Consider the following 22,247-nt stretch of genomic DNA (forward strand, 5'->3'; position numbering starts at 1 on the left):
ACACCAGGTACTGCGACTTGTCGAATACATAACCGAAGGCTTCAATCGAAAGCAAAGCACTTGTGCGGCGCTTTTCGATGTTGCCAAGGCGTTCGACAAAGTATGGCATGAAGGACTTTTGTTCAAAATGCTAGAAGCGGGCGTGCCCCTGGCGTTGGTTCAATTGATCGCGTCCTATCTTGGCGGTAGGAAGGCGCGCATCAAATTGAACGGTACGCGTTCGACAGAGCGAATCCTAACTGCTGGCGTCCCTCAGGGGTCGTTGCTTTCACCGATACTCTTTTGTATCTTTGTTAGCGACCTACCCCGGTGCGAGGGCACTCAGTTAGCGATGTACGCCGACGATGTGTGCATCTACAGCAGATCTTGGTCCCCCGAGATCGCCGCTCGTAGACTGCAGACAGCATCGGATCAGCTGCAAGACTACTTCGCAAAGTGGCGGGTCAAAATCAACGCTGATAAAAGTACCGCAGTACTCTTTACTCGGCGTAGACAGAGACCCCCCGATGCGTTGGTACTGCGAGGGAACGAGCTTCCCTGGCATTCCGAAACCAGGTATTTGGGTGTCATTCTGGACTCTAAACTAACTTGGAAAAGTCACATCGAGGCCATGGCGAACCGGGCGAAGGTAGCTCTGGTCAATCTGTACGCTCTGATAAATCGCCGAAGTAAGTTGGATCCTCTCCGGAAGATTCGACTCTACAAAGCGGTTATCAGACCTGCGATGACATACGCTTCTTCAGTCTGGGGTTACGCCGCGCACTCGCACGTGCAAAAACTCCAAGTGGTTCAGAACAAGGTCCTAAGGATGGCATTCGATGCTCCTTGGTTTGTTAGTAATGCGACACTGCACAATGATTCCCAGATGGTGACCATCGAGGAATTCATTCGGAACAAAGCCAGTACCGAGTTTACGCGGCTCGAAGACCACCCAAATCCCCTCCTAGCGGGATTAACGGATTACGACGTTGAACACCTTCGCCATAAACGGCCAAGGCTGCTTCTCGTCTGACGATCCGGGAACCCGACTGTCCTTTCCAAATCCACTTCCGATATCGCTAATTTAGCGAATATTAACTAATATATTTTCCGTCTGTTTTAGATCCGATGAAGAGGGTTAAGGAAGATTCCAGGAACCTCAAGAGGCCCGTCAAGTTCACCGTTCACCCCCTCAAGACGCCGTAACGGGCGGCGATGTTGTTTTTGGGGCCTGTTGTTGGTGTGGGTGGCGAGGCCTTGGTGGAGGTGCCGGACGGAGGATGTTAATGTGCGCCGTTGTTGGTTCTGATGAGCGATGCCTTCTTATCCAATAAGTTGTAGGACCGGCTTCTTCTATCACCGTGTGGGGCCCTGTCCAGCGAGGTCCGAAAGGCTGCTTCATGTATGCGTGGGCTCGTTCCATGACTTTTTGTCCCGCAACGAATCGTCTCGGTGGCTCGTAACCCAGTAGTAGACTGGCGGGAGTTTCCTTCGTGGCGGCGTTTCGACGACGATACGATGTGCACGTGAATTGATTTATATTTTTTGTTATTATTGTAAAATTGTTAGAACAATTTTTTTTTGCTAATTTCTTATAAGGACATTAGTACGTCTATTTATATTACAATAAATCTTGTCTATTGTAGTTTATTTTATTTTTATCAAAATAACAGTGCGAATACGCATGGTGAGCGAACAATTTTTGGAGTCACTGTAAGTTGTTTTTCCAAATTTTTTAAGTTAAATATTTGGTGCTTTGGTAAAATTATTATATATTTTATGTTTAAAAAGAAAAGTTTCAATATAAAGTTATATATCAGTGAATTTTTGTCTTGAATTTTTGTCAATGTTATTACTCTACCCTTTAATTCAGACGCTTGTGATTTTGACGATCCTGGTTTCAGATAAGGATTTTTAATCCAGCATTGTGACCCTTTAATGACCCTAATTTTTGCATCCCGATGCCATATGACCATGATTATAACATTTAAAACACACCCGTTCTTTCCTTTCCAAGTGCTCAGTTGACGGTTTTAATTCCCATTTATCTCGATTGTTGTTTATCATTCCCGATTTTCTATCGTGCCCTAGTCTGGATTTATTTGTAAACATCTCTCGACTCAGTGGTTTCTCAGGGTGCTAACCTCGACGAGTTTCTTTCGTTGACCCTTTAAAATTATTTACATTCTGTAAAGTATTAATTTCGAAAGCCATTCCGCCCATCATCATTTGATTTAACTCTTCCTGACTTGCTATTTCAGCAGCTTTGTCAAGATTCAGCTGTTTTTCTCGCATCAACAGGACGCCCTTGTGATTTCCCTTCTAAAGCCCAAAGGAAATTGTGTTTATAATAATTTATTATTTTTCTTAGTTATCCCCTTGTGGGGTTATTCTCACATATTAAAAAAATTAATGGAAAAAGATTTTTTATAAAGAAAATAAAAATTGACTTTCATATTTACATATAATACAATTAATAGAATAGATTGAAAATTTTCTTGGAGCATAGCTTCCACGACTAGTTTTCTCTTAACCCATATTGAACTAGTCTTTTCTATAGCCATTACTCTTTCTAATTTTTACCTAGGTGTTCCATTATCAGGCGTGCGGAATGCGTAGCAACGCTATATGCCGCTCTCCTGACCATTTGCTGGAAGGCATGGTCCATCACTCCCAGCTGCTGAACGGCTTTCTTGAGGGTTTTGTGTTCCTCCGTCTTTACAACACCTCCCAAACTGCATACTGTAAAGATGGCCAGCTGCACATGGCAATGATGTGCCGCCCTTAGTTCTTCTACTAGGTTTAAGTTGCGGGGGATGTGATGGAGGTAGAGGTCTTTCCATTCTCTTGTTCGACGGATATGTATATGTCTGGTTTGTTGTGGTGTAGCTTTTTGTCCGTAATAATCTGTTGTCCTGCTCTTAGTGAGATTATTTTTTTACCCCATTTGTAGTTTATTGCCGCCTTGCCATATTGCAGCTACCTTACCACTTCTTCCGGGGCTTTCGTTGTTGATAGGATGGATTTCAGCAACCTGTTCTTTTATGCTTTTTATAACCGTTTTGATGTCTATGTTTTCCTCAATTGAGTATTTCTTTCTGATGTATTCGTAGTCTCCTAGGGGGTTCTACAGCCCCTGCGTTTTGGGGTTTCGAACTGTTTCCTTGCCTCCGCAAGCTCCTCATGCTCAACCAGATAATAATATCCTTTTTAGGTCCTTTTTAATCTTTATGCACCTATCAAGACATCGGTTCTACATAAGCATTACCGCCCTTGGGTTACGGACAACAAAAACTTCTTATGAGATTGAGAGATACGGCCTATAAGAAGTTCAAATCCTCTAATTCACCATCTGATTTTACTTACTACAAACAACTACGTAACTTCACCAATATTGCACTCCAACATGAAAAGAAAGCCTTTTTATCTCACGTATTCAGGCATAATAATTCAAAAAAACTATGGGGTGCCTTCAGATCTTTGGGAGTGTATAAAAATAAAACTAGTGGCATTCCTAGTAACATTGGCGATGCTGATTCTATTAACAATTTTTTTCTATCCTCTCAAAATAACAGCCCTGGTGATGCAGATGTTATACAATTCTATAATTGTAATTTACTGCCTCAGGTATCTGGTAGGCTGTACTTTTCGCTTGCCTCTAAAGAGGAAGTCTTTCGTACGTTACAATCTATTAAAACTAATGCAGTTGGGTGTGATGGTATTAGCGTAGAAATGTTGTTGTGTTGCCCTGTTATTGTTCCATATTTGTGTCATATTATAAACTGTTGTCTGGAATTTGGGGTTTATCCCGACCAATGGAAAACTGCATTGGTTTCACCAATTCCAAAAAACAAGAATCCAAATGCATTGGTTGATTTACGGCCTATTAGTATTTTAAATGTTACCTCGAAGGTTTTGGAGAGGATTGTGGCGGCGAGAATTTGGGGCCATCTTAATGAATTTAATATATTACCAGCCAATCAGTCTGGATTTCGCCCTGATTTCAGCTGTACTACGGCTCTTCTTGATGTTACCGACGATGTCTTGCGTGGGGTGGATGAGGCTAGGCTATCCTTGAACATTCTTGTTAACGATGAACAACTAAACTTTACGCACGTTGCCCGTAATTTAGGTATTGCCATGGACTCTGATTTGAGATTTAAAGGGCATGTCAGTAATCTCCTTCAAAGAGCCTACTCCACCCTTAAGCTTTTGTATTCAAGTAAAAACTTACTGCATCAACAATTAAGAATTCATTTATGCGAGTCACTTGTGTTATCCATTTTTAATTATGGGGATGCTCTGTACCACTCTTGCATCGATGCTGCGAATAGATGTCGTATTCAGAGGGTGCAGAATTCTTGCCTTCGCTTTATCTATGGTATCAGAGGATGTGAGAGAATTTCTCATACGCTCGGTTGGGTCGGTTGGCTGAATATGTCACGACGTAGAATACTACACTCCGCTTGTCTGTATCATAAAATCCTTACTTATAAAACCCCTCCTTATTTACACAACAAAATTTGCTATCGGACAGATATTCATAATATAAATGTTAGGCACCGTTACACGTTAACAATACCGAAGCATCGGATCGAACTGTTCAAGAGAGCCTTTTCCTACTGTGTGCCTAGCATTTATAACAATATCCCACTTACTATAAAGCTGGAGAATGTGCGTGGTTTCCGAAACAAATTAAAAATTGAACTGCGGAGACAGCAGGAGGAAGCGGGCAATCATTAGGCATATCAAGCATTTTATGACACACACACACATTACGCACTCCCTTTCATGTGGCATCTAGGCATCGCCCTTAGCCACCTTTCACACTACCTTTCACTCGACCCACTTGGCCCCCGGTTCGGATAATATCTTTCCCGGGGTTACCGTCCCTAACCAACGTGGAGGTGGGGTCATCCTACTACCCGACGTTATCACATATCCCTCCCCCTTTCACCATCATACATCCCGCTGCCACCCTAGTGTCCGCCGTGACTTTACGTCCTCTCACGGACCATGCCGGAGTGAGGATTTTACCCCATCTTCCGACACTTCAGAGTGGCCGCTTACACTCCTTCACCAAGTGACTGTCGTGCCTTTACGGCCTCTCACAGTCCATCCCGCCAAGAGATTTTTCCATCCCATTAGCGGGACTTTAGGGGAATCACCCTAAAAAACCAGCCGTACGCCATCGCGTCTCTCGCTGATACATCCACCCCTCCTTATATTCCACCAAACATTAAACACTTAAGAAATTTTAGCTAACTAGTAGCTAATACGCTTCTATTTTATCATTATTTATACGATCAACACCATTATATTGATATCTCCCTTAATCCCAAATTTTCTTTGTTTCAGGTGCAGACCATCGGCCAGCCCATCGACAAATCAACGTTCACAAGGAGCAGCAGAAATAAGGTACGAATACCCTATGTTTATAATCTCCAGTACATTACTTTACATATCTAACTACATTTCACCCATCTTTGTTTCAGATGACACATCTTTCGACTGTCACCCTACACTTAACTATCGTCTTTATAATTTGTTTTGTTTTAGGCACGTACTCACTCCCTCATGGGCTTCACTGGACTCTATGGAGCAGTCGGGATCGTCGCAAGAAGCTAATATCTCCGCAAAAAAAAAAAAAAAAATTATAAAAATATAAATCCTTGTACATATAACTATACACATGTAACTGTAAAAATATACTAAAAATATGTAACTCTGTATAAAAATATAACTCTGCAAAAATATATACTCTGTAACAATATACAACTCTCAAACAAATAAGCAAACAAATAACAAATAAATAAATATATCTCTGAACTTTCACTTATTTTACGTTAGTATCACAGATAATTTTGGTTCAATATCACAAAGAATTCGAAAACGTGACTAGACTAGACGTTATCATTTGATACATTTTCTCGTCTGCGTATCGTAAATAACTCATCAACAAAAATCTTAAATAGTTCATACCTGTCTTGTGCTGTCATAATTTTATCATATTCCTTCCTTTCCCATCCTCTCTCGCACAATGCCTTATAATATGTATTTCGAATTTCATCGTACTTTGGGCAAGCCTCGATCATATGAACTAATGTTTCTGTTGCACCACAAGTGCACAGTCCATCTCCTCTCAGCCCAAGTTTCCTAAGATTTTCGCTTATCGGCCCATGGCCACTTAATGCAAAACCAATATGCAACCCAACCTTTAACCATTTAGGCCATTTATTCCGAACAGTTTTAACATACATATACGTTGTTCTGCCTTTTTCTGATACTTCCCACCTATCCTGCCAAATTGTTTTTACCTGTATCAACGCGTTCTTTTTTATCGATTTCCTTGTATTTCCCAATAAGTCTCCGCGTATTCCTAAAATATTCTTTGACTTACCCTTTATCTTCCAGGATGCCGCCCAGCTCGCCGCCATCTCTAAGTCGAGCGGAGCACAGCCAGCCAGCACCTGCAGGGCATCATTTGAAATTGTTCTACACAACGGAAGCATCGCTAACAACACAACTCTTTGGATTGATATCAATTTCCTGGAAAAATGTGCATTTGAGGCTCTCTCCCCCCACACCTCTACACCATATCCCACAATTCCCATAAATAAGCCCTTGTACAATATTCTTGTAGCATGTCGGCCCAGGCCCCATTCGCTTCGCATTATAGATCTTAATTTATTCACTGTCATCAAGATTTTTTGTTTAATATACTCCAAATGCGGCAAGAAAGTCCACCCTTCATCCAATATTATCCCAAGATATTTTACTTTAGTACTGTACTTTATTGTTTTTTCTTTTATCTTCAAGATAGGATATCTTTTCATTTTACCCTTTAGTAACATCATCTCTGTTTTGTTTTCCGCTATTTTTAATTTATTTTGAGTCATCCAATCATTTACTTTTCGTAATACGCAGTTTCCTCTGTTTTCTATTTCCGTTCTACTGTTCCCTTTAATTAGAAGCAATATATCATCCGCATAAGCCACAATATCCACACCTTCAAAATGACAAGCCAGAAGATCATCCAGAAGGATTGACCAGAATCTTGGACCCAAAACAGACCCCTGCGGACACCCCCGCACTACCCTTCTCCCTATGATCTCCTTCCCCGCCCTTATGTTTATGTATCTGTCCTTAAAGTAATCCAACACCACACCATATACTGCCTGCGACACTCCAGCCAACCTAAGTCGCTTCAGGAGTGCCGGCCACCAGACCGTATCAAAGGCGGCCGCCACGTCAATGGAGACACCTAAAACATATTTATCGCTAGCCTCATTTCTTATCTGTCCTACCTTATTTATTGCGTCAACCGTTCCCATGCCTTGTTTAAATCCGTATTGTCTGTTACTATTCATGTTTTTATCTGTATAACTCTTTTCTATTTTGTTCCAAATTACCCTTTCAAATATTTTACCCATAACTGGCAACAAGGAAATAATGCGATATGACTTTTGGTTATCCGCATCTTTACTAATGTTCTTTATAAGCAGTGCTGCTTCCGCGCATTTCCAGGCAGTCGGAAATCGTTTACTATGCATGCAGCCATTTAAAATAGTTTTTATAATACCAGGCTTATATACCCACAACTGTCGCAGATATTCCGGGAATATCCCATCATTTCCTGGCGCTTTCCGCAGCCTCATCTGCCCTATAGCAGTATTTATTTCATGCATAGATACCCAATCATGCTCTCTATCAGCCATGTAATATATTTCATCGAGCGATTCCACCGGGCCACCCACTACCAAAGCGTCCAGCACCGCATTCACCGTCTCCCCCCACCCCCTTGTCTCTTCTCCGTTCACCTTAATTGATCTATATACCTCTCTTACTTTGAGTTTTTGCATGTGCATTTTATAGATATACCCCCAAGGGTCTTCACTATTTCTTTGAACATAACCTTTCCAACTTTCCATTTTTGCGTTTCTTATCTTTTCCTTATACTCCCTAACTCTGTCCCTGTAGTTTCTTTTCAGACCTAGTATGATTTCCTCCGCCCTTCCCTCTCTCACTCCTCTCTGCACCTCCCTCCTCATCCTTCTCACTATTCCCTTATCATAGTCCAATTCCCTATTCCACCACCTATTTCTTTTATTTCCTCCCCGCCTTCTACTCGGGAGTGTCCTAGCCATAATCGTTCCCATTCTATCGTTTAGCGTTTCTACCATCTCATCAACATTTACCAACTCATTTATCTTTTTCACAAACTCCCCATCCATAACCTCCCTCATCTCCTCCTCCACCTTTTCCCATCTAATTTTTTTGATAGTACCAATGCAACTAATGTCTTTTTCTTTATCTTTTTCAGGTCTACCCCATTGGACAGAGAATAGGATCCCCCGATGGTCGGAGGTGGTGACAGCTTTCACCCGCCATTCGCCTACTAAGGACAGAGCCAGCCCGTTTACAATGGTCAAATCAATGTTGGATTCGCCGTTGGGCGTCCAGTAGGTAGGAATATTGCCTGCCTCATTTACTGTGTACAGGTCATTGGTAAGTATGAATTCTTGCAGAATTTCGCCCTTTCTGTCAAGTTTTCTATCGTGCCACATTGGTGATTTGGCATTGGCATCCGCACATATAATAATTGGCACTCCCTGGAACAGACTTAAAGTATTTTGTATCTTACCTACATATGCAACAATATCATCGGAGTATTGGCAATACAAGGACACAATGACCAACATCTTTTCGCCAACGCCCAGTGTTACAACCACACAATTCTTATCAGTTAGCCCCGTTTGTATTGTTACCACCAACGTGTTATTTAAAACAAAAATAGCGGAACCTGGTTCCCCAGATCCGCATTTAATTATCCTCCCTAGATTTCTTTGCCACATGGGCTTATTTACTGGTATGTACGGTTCCTGTAACAGCAAAATATCAAACTTACCTTGCATTGCAAGGCACTCAATCTCTCCCATCACCGCCCTGGAGTTTTGACAGTTAAGCTGCAATATTTTCAAACTAGACATAGTTTGTTTTTTCTCGGCGTAGTGCGATCTGGCGAACGAACTCTGGGCAGCTGACCGAAGTCGTCGAGTGATTACTTTGCCTATTTCTGCCCTTACAACATTTACAGGTCGGTTCTTTAATTTTATCCGCACAGTCTTTAATTGCGTGCCCCGTCTTGGCGCAGTGCCTGCACGTGTCCTCGCCCTTGCATACTTTCGCAACATGCCCAAACTCTAGACATTTGAAACATCTTGTAACTAGGACATAATCAATTACCCTGCATGATCTGGGCCCTATATATACCCTGCCAAGTTTTACTAGCTGCTTCCAGACTTCTACCGGTACCTCGAGTATTACGTTACTTTCAACTTCTTTCTTAGCAACTCTAGTTATTATTTTCGATTCTTTGCAAAACTTTTCGCATGTAAGCCCCATTTCAACTGTTATGTTCCTGTTATAGATATTATTCAGTAGGGTCTCCTCCGTTATGCTGTTTGGGACATCAAAAATTTGGACCGTAGGTTTCAGACTTTTTGGTTTCTCAACTTTTAAGCCCATTTCCTTAAACTTCATACAGTCTCTCATTTTTCTTATTTCGTTTTCACTCGCAACCTCAATCACCACACCAGAGTTTCTTATCGTTCTTATTTTATCTATTTTTACGTTTCCCAAATCGCTTTCTATAACTTTACACACTCTTTCTTTAACCATCTCGCTACTAACCACATCACCCTCTTCGCAACTCTTAATTAATATTTTACTCTTTGTTTCAGGTATTCGGACGGACTTCGCCACCAAGCCAGTTCCAGTTCCCGTTCCAGCCACCACCTTCGCAAATGACCGAGACTGGGCCGAAGGACCAGCAGACTGATCAGGTACGTCACGTTTAATATCATTAAGCCTGTTTAAATATTTATTCTGTTCCCTCAATTTCATGTTCTCCACCAACGTCTCTCTCAACGTGTCCTCGAGGCCATTCCACTTTTCGAGGATCACCACAGAAGCCTCTTTAGATATTTTAGATGCTGCAGACAACAGGTAAGTTTGTAAAGCAGATCTCTCTTTCTTAATTTTTTCAATCTTATCCTCCTCCCTAAAAAAAAATTTTTATAAAATAAAATAAATAAATATGCAAATAAATATGTAAATAAAATATATACTTATAACAAACTCTGAAATCGTATAAATATCGCTATCACACAAAACACTTAGAACGCAGCAACTGTAACCTCATTGGTTACGATACTGCCACTGCGCAAAGCATTTTATGACACCTTGAAACCTTTGAATTGTCGTTGCACTTGGGGTGGGTGGTGGGATGGGTTTTAGATATAATTTCATTTAATACTTCCGAGGGCCAATGAAAAACAGTTTGCGCTTTCGCTAATTGACTTGGCCCTCTTTAACTCCATTGATTGTTTATTAGTATTATTATTAGTTTATATACTTTCCTTTGTCATATGATTTTTTTTTGTATTACTCTTCTTTTTGCAATGTATTACATGGGGTTAATAAATATTATATTATTATTATTATTATTAATATCTTCTGGGATACTGGATCGCCGTTTCCGCCTAGATCGATCTGAATCTCAGACCGCCCAACGATGGTGTCAGGTACATACGCTGGTTCGAAGTTGTACCGCTTTTAACATTCGCGCTGACAGCAATCTTCCGAATTTCCGTGTCCAGTTTTCTGCATTTCGTCAGGGTTGACAACACTGATTCTTCAGGGTATATTTTCCCCATGACGTATATGGCTGCCGGTAACACCCGTGTAACTACCGTGTTGAACAGTTTTCTCTTTTGGGATGCGTTTAAGCCTGAGTTCATTCTTTGTACCGCTTTTTCTGTAATTTTCGTTGTTAGTAGTTCGTAGTTATTTTGCGAGCCTCTTTCTATCTGGTAGATACCTAAATATTTGTATGCTTTGCGAATTTGTGGTATATGATCTTCATCGAACTGCTCTTGTGTTTTCATTCCTGTATCAAGTGTACCACATTTGTTATAATTCAGCTGCAGGCCCAATTCAGCCGACCCATTTTCTACAATTCCTATCGCTCTGGCTCTTGCCTCCTTTGATGACGTTTGGAACTTAATGTCATCCATATAAGTGATAGTTTGTATTCTGCCGTGGCATGATTTTAGTAATTCCACGGTTCTATTTAGAAGCGGGCTGAGGCAGTCTCCTTGTAGGATCCCTCTCTGGATTTTTATTGGGGGACCTAGATCTCCTTTGATTCCTTTAATCCTGGTGTGCCATTTAGTTATCGCCGCTGTTATGATATTTTTGAGTTTGGAATCCACCGGTAGAGCTTTAACTACTCGTCGTAGACTGTGGTTGCTGATGGAGTCGAAGGCCTTTTTAAAATCAAACCATACCGTAAAATACAGGTCAGTGCAACCGTCCGGTAAACGGGAGACCTGGGTTCGATTCCCGGCGCTGCTAATTTTTCCTTTCTATTATTCCTGACTTCAACGTGTGAATGCTAAAAATCCTTCCTTCTGGTTGTTTGTTTATGTTACTTACACGTATTTATTATTCCAATTAATATTTGATTTTGTGAATTATTGTTACTAAATTTTAAATTATAAAATGTTGAAACCTTTATGCATTTTTTAAGAAATTGGTGTTTGAATTTAGGTTATTAAAATTTTGATAAGAGCCGCACCAAGGACCTTGACATTTCAATGCTTTATCTTTGAATCTGTAGTGGTAATAACAAAGTGAAGAAGAAGAAGAAGATTGATCTTCTTTTGTACGATTTCTAGAGTTAGAACGCGATCTATATCTTTGTTGACAATTTTGACAAGTAAAATGTGGTCTATAATTATCGCTATCTTTAACTTGATTTTGAATGTTGGTAATTTGGGTTTCCATAATTGCTTGTTTTTGAGAAATATTTGTAATCAGTGATTGACAAGAAATGTTTAGATCACTAATTGCTTTTATCAAAGATAAATTATTTTGTTGATTCTATTGAGCTGTTGAAACATCCGAATTTTGATTAATGTTGGAAATATTATTATGAGGAGCAAATTGATTAAAGGAATCCCAGATTTTATCTGCAATTTGTAAAAGATCATCAATATTTTCTTTTCCGGATGCAAGAAGTGCTACAGAGATGAATGGATTGTGGAATGCTTCCACAATTTTAAAGGGAGATCATGACTAACCATCTGTGTTCCGCCAACGGTACTCAACATACCTCAATAGAAATCAGATGGTTTTTGATTTCCCATCTCGGCACCCGACAACAGTTCATCAAGTCTTTTTTCTTCACTGAATGATAGTCGAGAAATTAAAGCAGTTTTAATTGTATTATACATATCTATATCATATCATATATCTTTATCAGGAGGTGAAGAGATAATGTCAAAAATATTAGAAATTATATCGAAAGGCAAATTTGCAACCACCAAATGATGCTTGGACTTATCATTTGTTATTCGAGAAATACAAAATTGGGATTCAATTTGAGTGAACCAAATTTCAGGTTTTGATGTCCAAAAGGGTGGCAATTTAAAATTTGAAGATGAATCACCATTTTGATTCGAATTTTCTGTCATATTGACGTTGATTTATTAAATTTATTAAAAGAAAATAATTTTGAAATATATATTGCGAAGTTGTTACTTTTGGGAAGGTAAATACTTGTAACGCACTTCCCGATTCCGATGCCAATTAAAAGAAATTTAAATTATAAATTAAGTAGATGCAAGTGATTTTCTAAATTTTGATGTTCCAGTAAGTTTGATGGCGTCGGATGATACGTCTTTCTTGATTTTAAATTTGTTCTTAAGCTCCTTTTTCTTTGATTCAATTCATTTATTTTTCATATTCAATTTGTGTTATCTTTTTCTTTTATCTTCTTAAAAATTTAATTTTTTCTTCTTAGATTTTTAACTTTTTCTTTATAAATTATCGTTGTCTTGTTCTTGCGTAGGCGTAGTCGCTTCCCGGGGTAACCAAAATATGTGGGGGTATTCTCTCATATTAAAGAAATTAATGGAAAATGATTTTTTATAGAGTAGTATAGAAATGAGAGTTCTGGCGCAGGAGCTGCTCCCCCTGTGACGTTACGCTCCAATGTTATAAGATAGGGAAAGTGACCAACTTAAATCTGGGTTGTGAAAAAAGTTACCAAGTTTGCAGAGAAAATCAACTTAATAATTGTTCAAAGTGTTGTCCGTTATTAGCTAAACAATGGTACAACCGTTGTTCAAAACTACGGCGCACATTTTCAAAAACTTCCCTTTGAATTCCACGGCAAGCTGCAGTAATTCTCTGACGAAGTTCTTCTAAATTTTGAGATTGAGGGGTAAATACAACAGACTTTAAATGACCCCATAAAAAAAGTCTAATGGCGTCAAATCTGGTGATTTGGCTGGCCATTCTATAGGACCTCTTCGTCCTATCCATCTGTTTGAAAACGTATTATCTAACCACTGTCGTACTGGGAGAACATAGTGAGGAGGAGCTCCGTCTTGTTGAAAATGTAATTCATTCTCATCAAGTAAGGCATTTTCTTCTCTATCCAACTGATTCTCGAGAGCTTCCGTAATTAGTGGATTGATAGTATTTTCTAACATATCCAAGTACACTTCGCCGTTTAAATTTCCATCGATAAACACTGGACCAATCACTTGGTCTCCCAAAATGCCGGCCCATACATTAACTTTTTCAGGATATTGTGTATGCCCTTCTACAGTCAGATGAGGGTTTTCATTACTCCAATATCTGCAGTTATGTTTATTTACAAATCCATTTAAAGAAAAAGTGCATTCATCACTAAAGCAGATATTTTTCACAAAAATGTTGTTATTATTAATAATAGTGGTCACTTCTTCACAAAACTGTATTCTCCTGTCAAAATCGTCTTAAGTTAGCTCTTGATGTATTTTCAATTTATAAGGATGGAATTTGTGAAGTTTTACAACTTTATGAACAGAACCCAAGCATATACCAGTTGCACGAGATACCTGACGCAATGAAGTATTGGGGTTGATACCGAAATGACCCAACACTTCCAGTTGAGCGGTTTCATTCAAAACTCTCGACTCATTATGTTTTATGTTGGCAACAGACCCAGTCTGAGTGAATTTCTTCGTGAGATTCAGGACGTATGTATGAGATACGTTCTTATCAGGATGCCTTTCATTAAAAACTGCGGCAGTTCGTCGAGCACATTCATTTTGGGATCCATACATTAATACAATTTCAATCCTTTCCTGCAAGCTGTAAACCATTATTGCTGTTTGTTTAAAAAGTTTAATTTATTTACATTTTGTTTATTTTATAGAACTGTTAAAAAATGTATTGTTTTCGTTTCATTCACATATTTTATTATTATTTTATTTTTAAATTCAAATATTATTTCATATCGTATTTCTTGTTCCTGTTTGTCTTGTATAAAAGTCGTGTTTTTCGAATAAATGTCCTCTTTTGTCGTTCAGATTTTGTGGTGTTTAATTCAAAACCTGTTCCCCCAAAAGTTATTTCGATTTTCAATTCCCGAAAAATACCCCTTGAATTCCGCGAAAGTTTTCGTTTAACATTTTTTGGTCCTTCGAGCCGGATGTTATAATCGCGGATTATTTCGATTTTCGCGGAATCACGTTAGTTTCTTCACGTGTGCGCCATTTTTTGGTGGTCTTCAAAAACGTGGGTGCTCCAAGGCTTCACTTGGTGCCTTTTCAACGCCGTCATCCGGGTGCTCCAACCCTCCACCAGGTGCTTCAGGTCTCCACCAGGTTCGACATCGCCTTCAACGTGCTCCAAATCTTCTCCTGGTGCCCTTTCAACACCATCATCCAGGTGTTTCAAGTTTCCCTCAGGTGTCATCGTTTCAACGAAATTCATTAAATCTGCAACAGGTGACAATTTACTTAAGTTTCCGAACATTTCTTATTCGTGTTCGACTTCGCGATGCCGAAAGAATCATCCGCGAGCGAACTAGACGTTATTTTCGAGCGTCAAAATGAACTCTACAGTTCAATTTCTCGCGCAGCTGATAATGCTCGTAAATTGGCCATACCCAACCGAACTTCTGGCCAATTCGCCGCTCGTTTAGAGAGATTGACCGATAATTGGACCGAATTTAGTAAAAACCATCGGCTCTTAAATCAATATCGGTCAAGTTATTCAGAAACCGTATACTTCTCAGATGATTTATATAATTGTTGTGAAGAGAGTTACATAGACTCTAAAGCCGTTATCATAGATATGCTGAACGACATAAAAAAACCTTCAGATGCTACGGTATCTACTGCTCCGGATGTCGTCGAGTCGCGTTCCAAGCAGCTTCCGCGCATTAGTTTACCAACATTTAGCGGGCGGTACGCGGATTGGACGCAATTTCGCGATCTTTTTGTAACTATGGTAAAGGACAACGCCTCTTTAACAAAAGTAGAGAAATTCCAATATCTCAAGATGAGTTTAGAAAAAGAACCCTCCAAATTAGTTAAAAATCTTCTTATTACCAACGATAATTTCGACGTCGCGTGGACACTGTTGGTAGAAAGATACGAAAACTTAAGAATCTTAATTGACACCCAACTTACCATTCTGTTATCCATCAAAGCTCTTAAAACCGAGTGCTCTGTTGAGCTCAATATGTTAATCTCGGAGGTAAAAGAGTCTCTCGGAGCGTTGGAATCTTTGGGATGTCCAGTTGATCATTGGGATCATCTCTTAATACATATCCTCGTGAGAAAGCTGGACTGCGAATCGATCAAAGAATGGGAAAAGTCGATAACTGATCGTAAGGTTCCGTCAAAATTTTCAGAATTCTCTCAATTTCTTATCGGGCGCGTTTTAACCCTCGAAGCTATTGAGAAGCTATCCGATAAACGAAAAAATTTTAGTTTTTCTTCAAGATCAGGCAACAAATCGGGAACGATAAAATCTCACAATGCATCGGCTAAGAATTGGACATGTGTTTTGTGCGGCGACGAACATTATTTATCTCGATGTAAAGCCTTTCTCGCGAAATCACCAAAACAACGTTCCGAATTCGTCGCCGATCATAAGCGTTGTTACAATTGTCTCGGTCGTCATCTCCTCGATAGATGTCTTGTAACATCACGATGTCGCACGTGCGCGAAACGACATCATTCGCTATTACATGAGTTTCCCCCTGAAAAACTAAACAAAGTTATTTCAAATGAAAACAATAAAACTAATTCGAATTTACCTGAACCTTCGACAAGTCATCGTATTCACTCGTTCCATATTCATTCTTCTGTTCTGTTAGCAACAGCCTTAATTAAAGTTAAATCAGTGCGTGGTGACCTTTTTCTGGTTCGCGCCTTGATTGATCATGGCTCGAAAGTCTCCTTCATAAGTGAATCGTTGGTGCAGCGTTTGTCTCTTCCTCGTAGTGCAGCTTCCGTTCCAATTAACGGTGTTGGATCGACGCGAACGTGCATATCCAATGGACTTGCTTCGATTCAATTAGTGTCGCGACATGATGGTTCGATCTCGTTTGAAGAAAAAACGTTTATTCTTCCGAAACTAACTTCATACGTGCCTAAAGTACAGTCGAAAAGTATTCCTCCGGAACTAAAGACACTTGATCTTGCTGATCCTGAGTTCAACTCTAATCGCAAAATCGATCTTATTCTTGGTGATAAATTTTATTCGCGTATCATTCAAAATAACATCCGAAAATTTAATAATGGGTTCATGGTAGCACAAGAAACGTTGTTCGGTTGGATTCTCTTCGGTTCAGTGTCCGATTCCTGTTCTATCTCAAATTCAGAGCGGTACGGGTTCCAGTGTTCGGTCGATCGCGAGCTTTTGGAGACGATTCAACGTTTCTGGAAGTTGGAGAACGATTCTATTCCGATCCGGAAGCTTTCTTCCGACGAAGAAGAATGTGAAAATCATTTCCTTCAGACGTGTTCGCGGGATTTAAGCGGTCGGTTTGTTGTTCGGTTGCCTTTCAAGCGATCTCCATTAGCGCTCGGTGCCTCTTATAACGTCGCCGTTAGATCTTTCGGACGAATGGAACAGCGGTTCGCGAAAAGTGAGAGACTATCTGTATCGTATCACGACTTTATGCACGAATACTTGTCTCTCGGACACATGCAGCTCGTTTCATCGAACATACAAGCTCCAAATTATTATCTTCCGCATCACGGAGTGGTTCGTGAATCCAGTACTACAACTAAGTTGCGCGTCGTCTTCAACGGGTCTGCTCCAACATCTTCCGGACTCTCATTAAATGAATGTTTACATATGGGTCCAAAGTTACAGTCAGAATTGGTTGATGTTCTATTGCGTTGGCGACGTCATAAAATTGTCTTTTCTTGCGATCTAGAAAAAATGTATCGTCAAATTTATATTCACCCGGAAGATAGATCCTTTCAGCGGATAGTTTGGCGTGATAACCCTTCTCAAGAGATTCAAAGTTACGAATTAAAAACGGTTACCTACGGTTTATCGTGTGCACCATTTCTAGCTATACGATGTCTTCGACAGCTGGCCAACCAGCATTCTGGTCTTCAACCATCCGGTTCAGCGGTACTATTAAACGACACGTATGTTGATGATATTTTGACGGATGCGGAAAACATTGTCGAAATTGGCCAAATCATGCAACAATTGAATTCTATTCTCACGGCGGGCGGCTTTCACGCGCGAAAATGGATTTCTAATCATCCTGAAATACTCGCACAATTACCTCCTGACGATATGTCGGTCACTAAGACAGTTAATTTCAGTGAGGATGATTCTCCACGAGCTTTTGGACTTCTCTGGAACAATGAAAGTGATCAATTTTTGTTCGTGTTAAACAATAAAATCGAAATTAAAGATCCACTCACGAAAAGATCCGTCTTATCATTCATAGCGCGACTGTATGACCCTCTCGGACTCTTATCTCCATTCATCATCACTGCCAAAATCTTCATGCAGGAGTTGTGGGTGCGCGGGCTCGATTGGGATGATGAACTTCCGGGCGATCTCGCAAAAAAATGGACCCTTTTTCAACGCGATCTTTTAAACGTTCCAACGATTCGCGTTCCGCGATGGCTCTGTATTGATAGTGACACAATTAATATTGAGCTTCACGGTTTTTCCGATGCGTCTTCGAGTGCCTTTGGTGCGGTCGCTTATCTTCGGGTAGAAAAATTGGCGGAGGTGCGGGTAGTGTTGATTGGATCTAAAACAAAAGTTGCTCCTTTGAAAAATGTATCGATACCACGCTTGGAACTGTGCGCGGCGGTAGTTCTTGTTCGGTTGATAAAGCGCGTTTCGGTTGCATTAAAACTAGACAATATTCCTGTTTTTCTTTGGACTGATTCCACAGTAACGGTTTCGTGGATACTCAGCCACCCAAACAGATGGAAAGACTTTGTTCGTAATCGGGTCATTGAAATTCAAGACTAGAGAATCCTGCAGACTTAGCTTCGCGAGGTGTTCCAATCAACCGCCTTCAGAACGAATCCATCTGGTGGTCTGGCCCTCCTTGGCTTTCTGGTCCTTCAAATTCTTGGCCAACTTCGCAAATTCCAAATTCTCCAGAAGCCGATCGTGAGAAGCGAACTACGATTTCATGCCATGTGGCATTGGTTCAAGGCTGGGATCTAAAAACAAAATATTCTTCGTTAATAAAACCATTACGAATAACGACGTGGTGTTTTCGTTTTATTAAAAAGCTTAAACGTGACTTTGTTACAGAGTATATTGATCCAGACGAAATTGAAAATTCTCTTTTGTTTTGGGTTCGTGACAACCAACAAAGCAACTTTAACGAAGAAATTCAATGTCTACATAATGGAAGACCTATTCCAAAGTCAAGTTCACTATATCGACTTACCCCTTTTCTTGACGGTAATGGTTTACTAAGAATCACCGGACGTCTTCACTTCGCCTCTCTACATTGGGATGAAAAGCACCCAATGATTCTTTCAAAAGATTCCCATTTTACCAAGCTGATTATCGATGCTCATCACAAACGGACGTTGCATGGTGGTACACAATTGACGTTATCTTCAATTCGAAGACGATTCTGGATTATTGGTGGAAGAGCTCCTGTTCGAAAATTCATCCACCGATGCATCGTTTGTGCAAAACAAAGATTACAATCAAGTCAACAATTGATGGGTCAACTGCCGCCTTCACGGGTTGTTCCCTCCAGACCATTCCTTCACTCGGGGGTTGACTACGCAGGTCCATTCATTTTGAAAACTTTTAAAGGACGAGGTTGTAAGACATATAAAAGTTACTTAATCCTATTTATCTGTTTAGCTACTTCCGCCATCCATCTAGAAGTAGCTACAGATTATACAACGAATGGATTCATAGCCGCTTATAAACGTTTCACTGGTCGACGAGGACTTTGCCAGTGCTTATATAGTGATTGCGGTACTAACCTTGTAGGAGCTGATAAGGAACTCCGCTCTCTTTTTACTGCAACCTCCAAGGAGTGGAGAGGAATAACTGACTTATTGAGCAACGATGGAACACGTTGGAAATTTAACTCTCCAGCATCACCACACTTCGGAGGAAAATGGGAAGCTGGGATGCTTACTCACTTACGAAGAGTTTACTACGGTTCTCATTCAAATTGAGGCTATTTTAAACTCTCGACCCCTTTGTGCTGTTTCAGATGACCCAACCAATTATGAAGTTCTTTCTCCGGCACATTTTCTGGTTGGATCATCTCTTTCTGTTGTTCCGGAGCCTTCATTATTGGACGAAAAGTTAAGCCGTCTCAACCGATTTCAACTTCTTCGAAGAATTATCGATGAATTCTGGAATAAATGGCAAAAATTTTACCTTCAATCCCTTCAAAACAAAACAAAATGGTTTGAAGAGGTGAACTTACCAACGCTTGGATGTTTAGTTCTCGTCAAGGACGAGCGACTTCCACCAGCAAAGTGGATGTTGGCTCGTGTTTTAGAACTCCACCCCGGAAACGATGGTCGTGTACGAGTAGCAACCATTAAAACACCTACTACAACACTGGTGCGTCCAATTGTCAAGTTGTGCGTTCTTCCACATTAAATGGCGAATGACGCGAATAACAAAGATGGCGAGGATCCAATTGATGTTTCGATTGACCGGTTGATATCGGTCGAATTTTTTTTTCTTTTCTTTCATTTTATTTTTCATTCATTTATTCAATTTCATTTTATTATAAACTTTTCATTCTTTTTTTGTGTGTTCAATGTAAATATTTCAATTTTCTTTGTCTTACTTACGAATTACAGTTGTCTGTGTTGCCGATTCGGCAAGGCGGGCGGTATGTTTAAAAAGTTTAATTTATTTACATTTTGTTTATTTTATAGAATTGTTAAAAAATGTATTGTTTTCGTTTCATTCACATATTTTATTATTATTTTATTTTTAAATTCAAATATTATTTCATATCGTATTTCTTGTTCCTGTTTGTCTTGTATAAAAGTCGTGTTTTTCGAATAAATGTCCTCTTTTGTCGTTCAGATTTCGTGGTGTTTAATTCAAAACCTGTTCCCCCAAAAGTTATTTCGATTTTCAATTCCCGAAAAATACCCCTTGAATTCCGCGAAAGTTTTCGTTTAACACTGTTTTATTTAAATAACTTTGTTAAGTGGATAACACAAAGTTGTTTAAGTAATAACCAAATAAACTTATGTTTAGAATTGCACTTTTATTTTATTCTTTTCTCGCACTGTGAGCCTGCCTATAACTCGTTTATAGAAAGAGAAAAATTTCGTCTCTTTTTTTCCTTTTTTTGGTCATTCGAGTCAAGAGTAATTTTCATACAGGTTTAATGTAATATACTTTCAATAAAATTTAGTTTAATTCATAATTATACGTGTTTAGTTTTCTTAAATATTTCCGATTGCTCCGAAATAATAAAGCTGATTAAAGTTTTTAATATTAATTAAAGCGGGAAATACAAAACAAAGATTTCCGCAAAAATTTTGAACACGAATCAATCGATCAATTTAAAAAAAATAAATACTAACTTAAAAGACCTTTAAAATGAGGTATCACTTGACACCCCCTTCCATTTAAGATTTTTAAGGGGTTGGTTTCTGGCGGCGGGGGGTTGAAGTGAGTGAGTCAATTTTTGCATAAAAAGTTGTCCCCCTTGGTTTTATTCTTTACCTATTTCAGCGATTTTCTTTTTAAACTTCCGGATTTACAGAAATTGAGGTGGAAAGTTTTGAAATGAAGGGTGTTCATTTCAAAACTATGTATAACAGTTGAACAGAACAAAAAAAACATAAATTTAATAATGATAAAACTATTTACAGAGCTATTAAACGCTATTATTATTAATACTATGATGACCCCAAGCTAATGTATCAATCCCGTCATTACAAATACTACTATTCATTTTAACGTAGTAAAAATTATGTGATGAAAACTCCTAAAAGATAATTGCTTTCTAAACAAAACCGCTTTAGAATTTAAACATTCGATATAATTTTCAAAAGTAATTTTGAAATCAAAAGTATCGGAATAATGTTTTGAAGTTTGAAATATAGATTACAATTTGAATGGCGGTATTTACCGCTTATGTGACAATGATCTCGAACCTTAACTTGATCGGATGTGAAAGGATTTTGACAAATAAAACAATTTTCAGCCGAATCGAAATTCCGTTGCTCATCGACCGTTAGAGGTAGCATTGGTTTTACGGTTTTGAAGTATTTGTCGTAAATAAATTTGACATCATCGAGTAATTTTGAAATAAAAACTTTAGACGCATCCCCATATACGATTCGAATTTATTGAAATCGCTATCAACGGTGGAATTGATGTAATAGGCGAAACTGTAGGGCTGATGCATCTCTACTTTTTCGGTAAAAGATTTGGTTGGATTAGGCTCGTAAAAGTTGTTTTTTTAATACCGGTCAATATTTTACGCGTACTGACAATACATCGACGCAAACACAACCCGCACCGTTCCAATCTCGCACATCACTACCGCACAGTTTTCTTCCATACACGACGACACAACATTCACCAAGAGCCAATCATTCCTTACCGCGATTATCGCCCCACATCCCGTTAACCCGCACTTCACCACACGCCCCAATCCCCCCACATCCCATACAGACGACACACTTCGCCGGCAATTGCTTGTTCGGGCAATCCTTTTCAGAATGATCTACGCCTGAGCATTGTCGACATTTCTCCACCCTATCAGAAACTCTGGCGATGTGCCCATAATCCAGACATTTAAAACAGCGCATAACCAGCACACAATCCACTACCCTGCACGACTTTCCGTCAACGTAAACTCTTTGCAGCACAATTAAATTCGTCCATGTGCCTGGATTCACCTCCAATATTAC

At 39.5% G+C, this 22,247-nt stretch overlaps 2 protein-coding genes across 2 annotated transcripts; both read left to right on the forward strand.

Annotated features, from left to right (window-relative positions):
* The first annotated feature begins 14,877 nt into the window (after positions 1–14,877).
* LOC139431402 (uncharacterized) lies at positions 14,878–17,105 on the forward strand. The gene is made up of 2 exons (XM_071199061.1): positions 14,878–16,978; positions 17,044–17,105. The coding sequence occupies exons 1-2, from the start codon at positions 14,878–14,880 to the stop codon at positions 17,103–17,105; spliced, it is 2,163 nt and encodes a 720-aa protein (XP_071055162.1).
* A 442-nt stretch (positions 17,106–17,547) lies between these two features.
* On the forward strand, positions 17,548–18,342 carry LOC139431403 (uncharacterized). The gene has a single exon (XM_071199062.1). It carries the CDS (start codon positions 17,548–17,550, stop codon positions 18,340–18,342), a length of 795 nt encoding a protein of 264 aa, XP_071055163.1.
* Positions 18,343–22,247: the final 3,905 nt, after the last annotated feature.

Source organism: Onthophagus taurus, chromosome 8, assembly GCF_036711975.1.
Source record: "Onthophagus taurus isolate NC chromosome 8, IU_Otau_3.0, whole genome shotgun sequence".
NCBI lineage: Eukaryota > Metazoa > Arthropoda > Insecta > Coleoptera > Scarabaeidae > Onthophagus > Onthophagus taurus.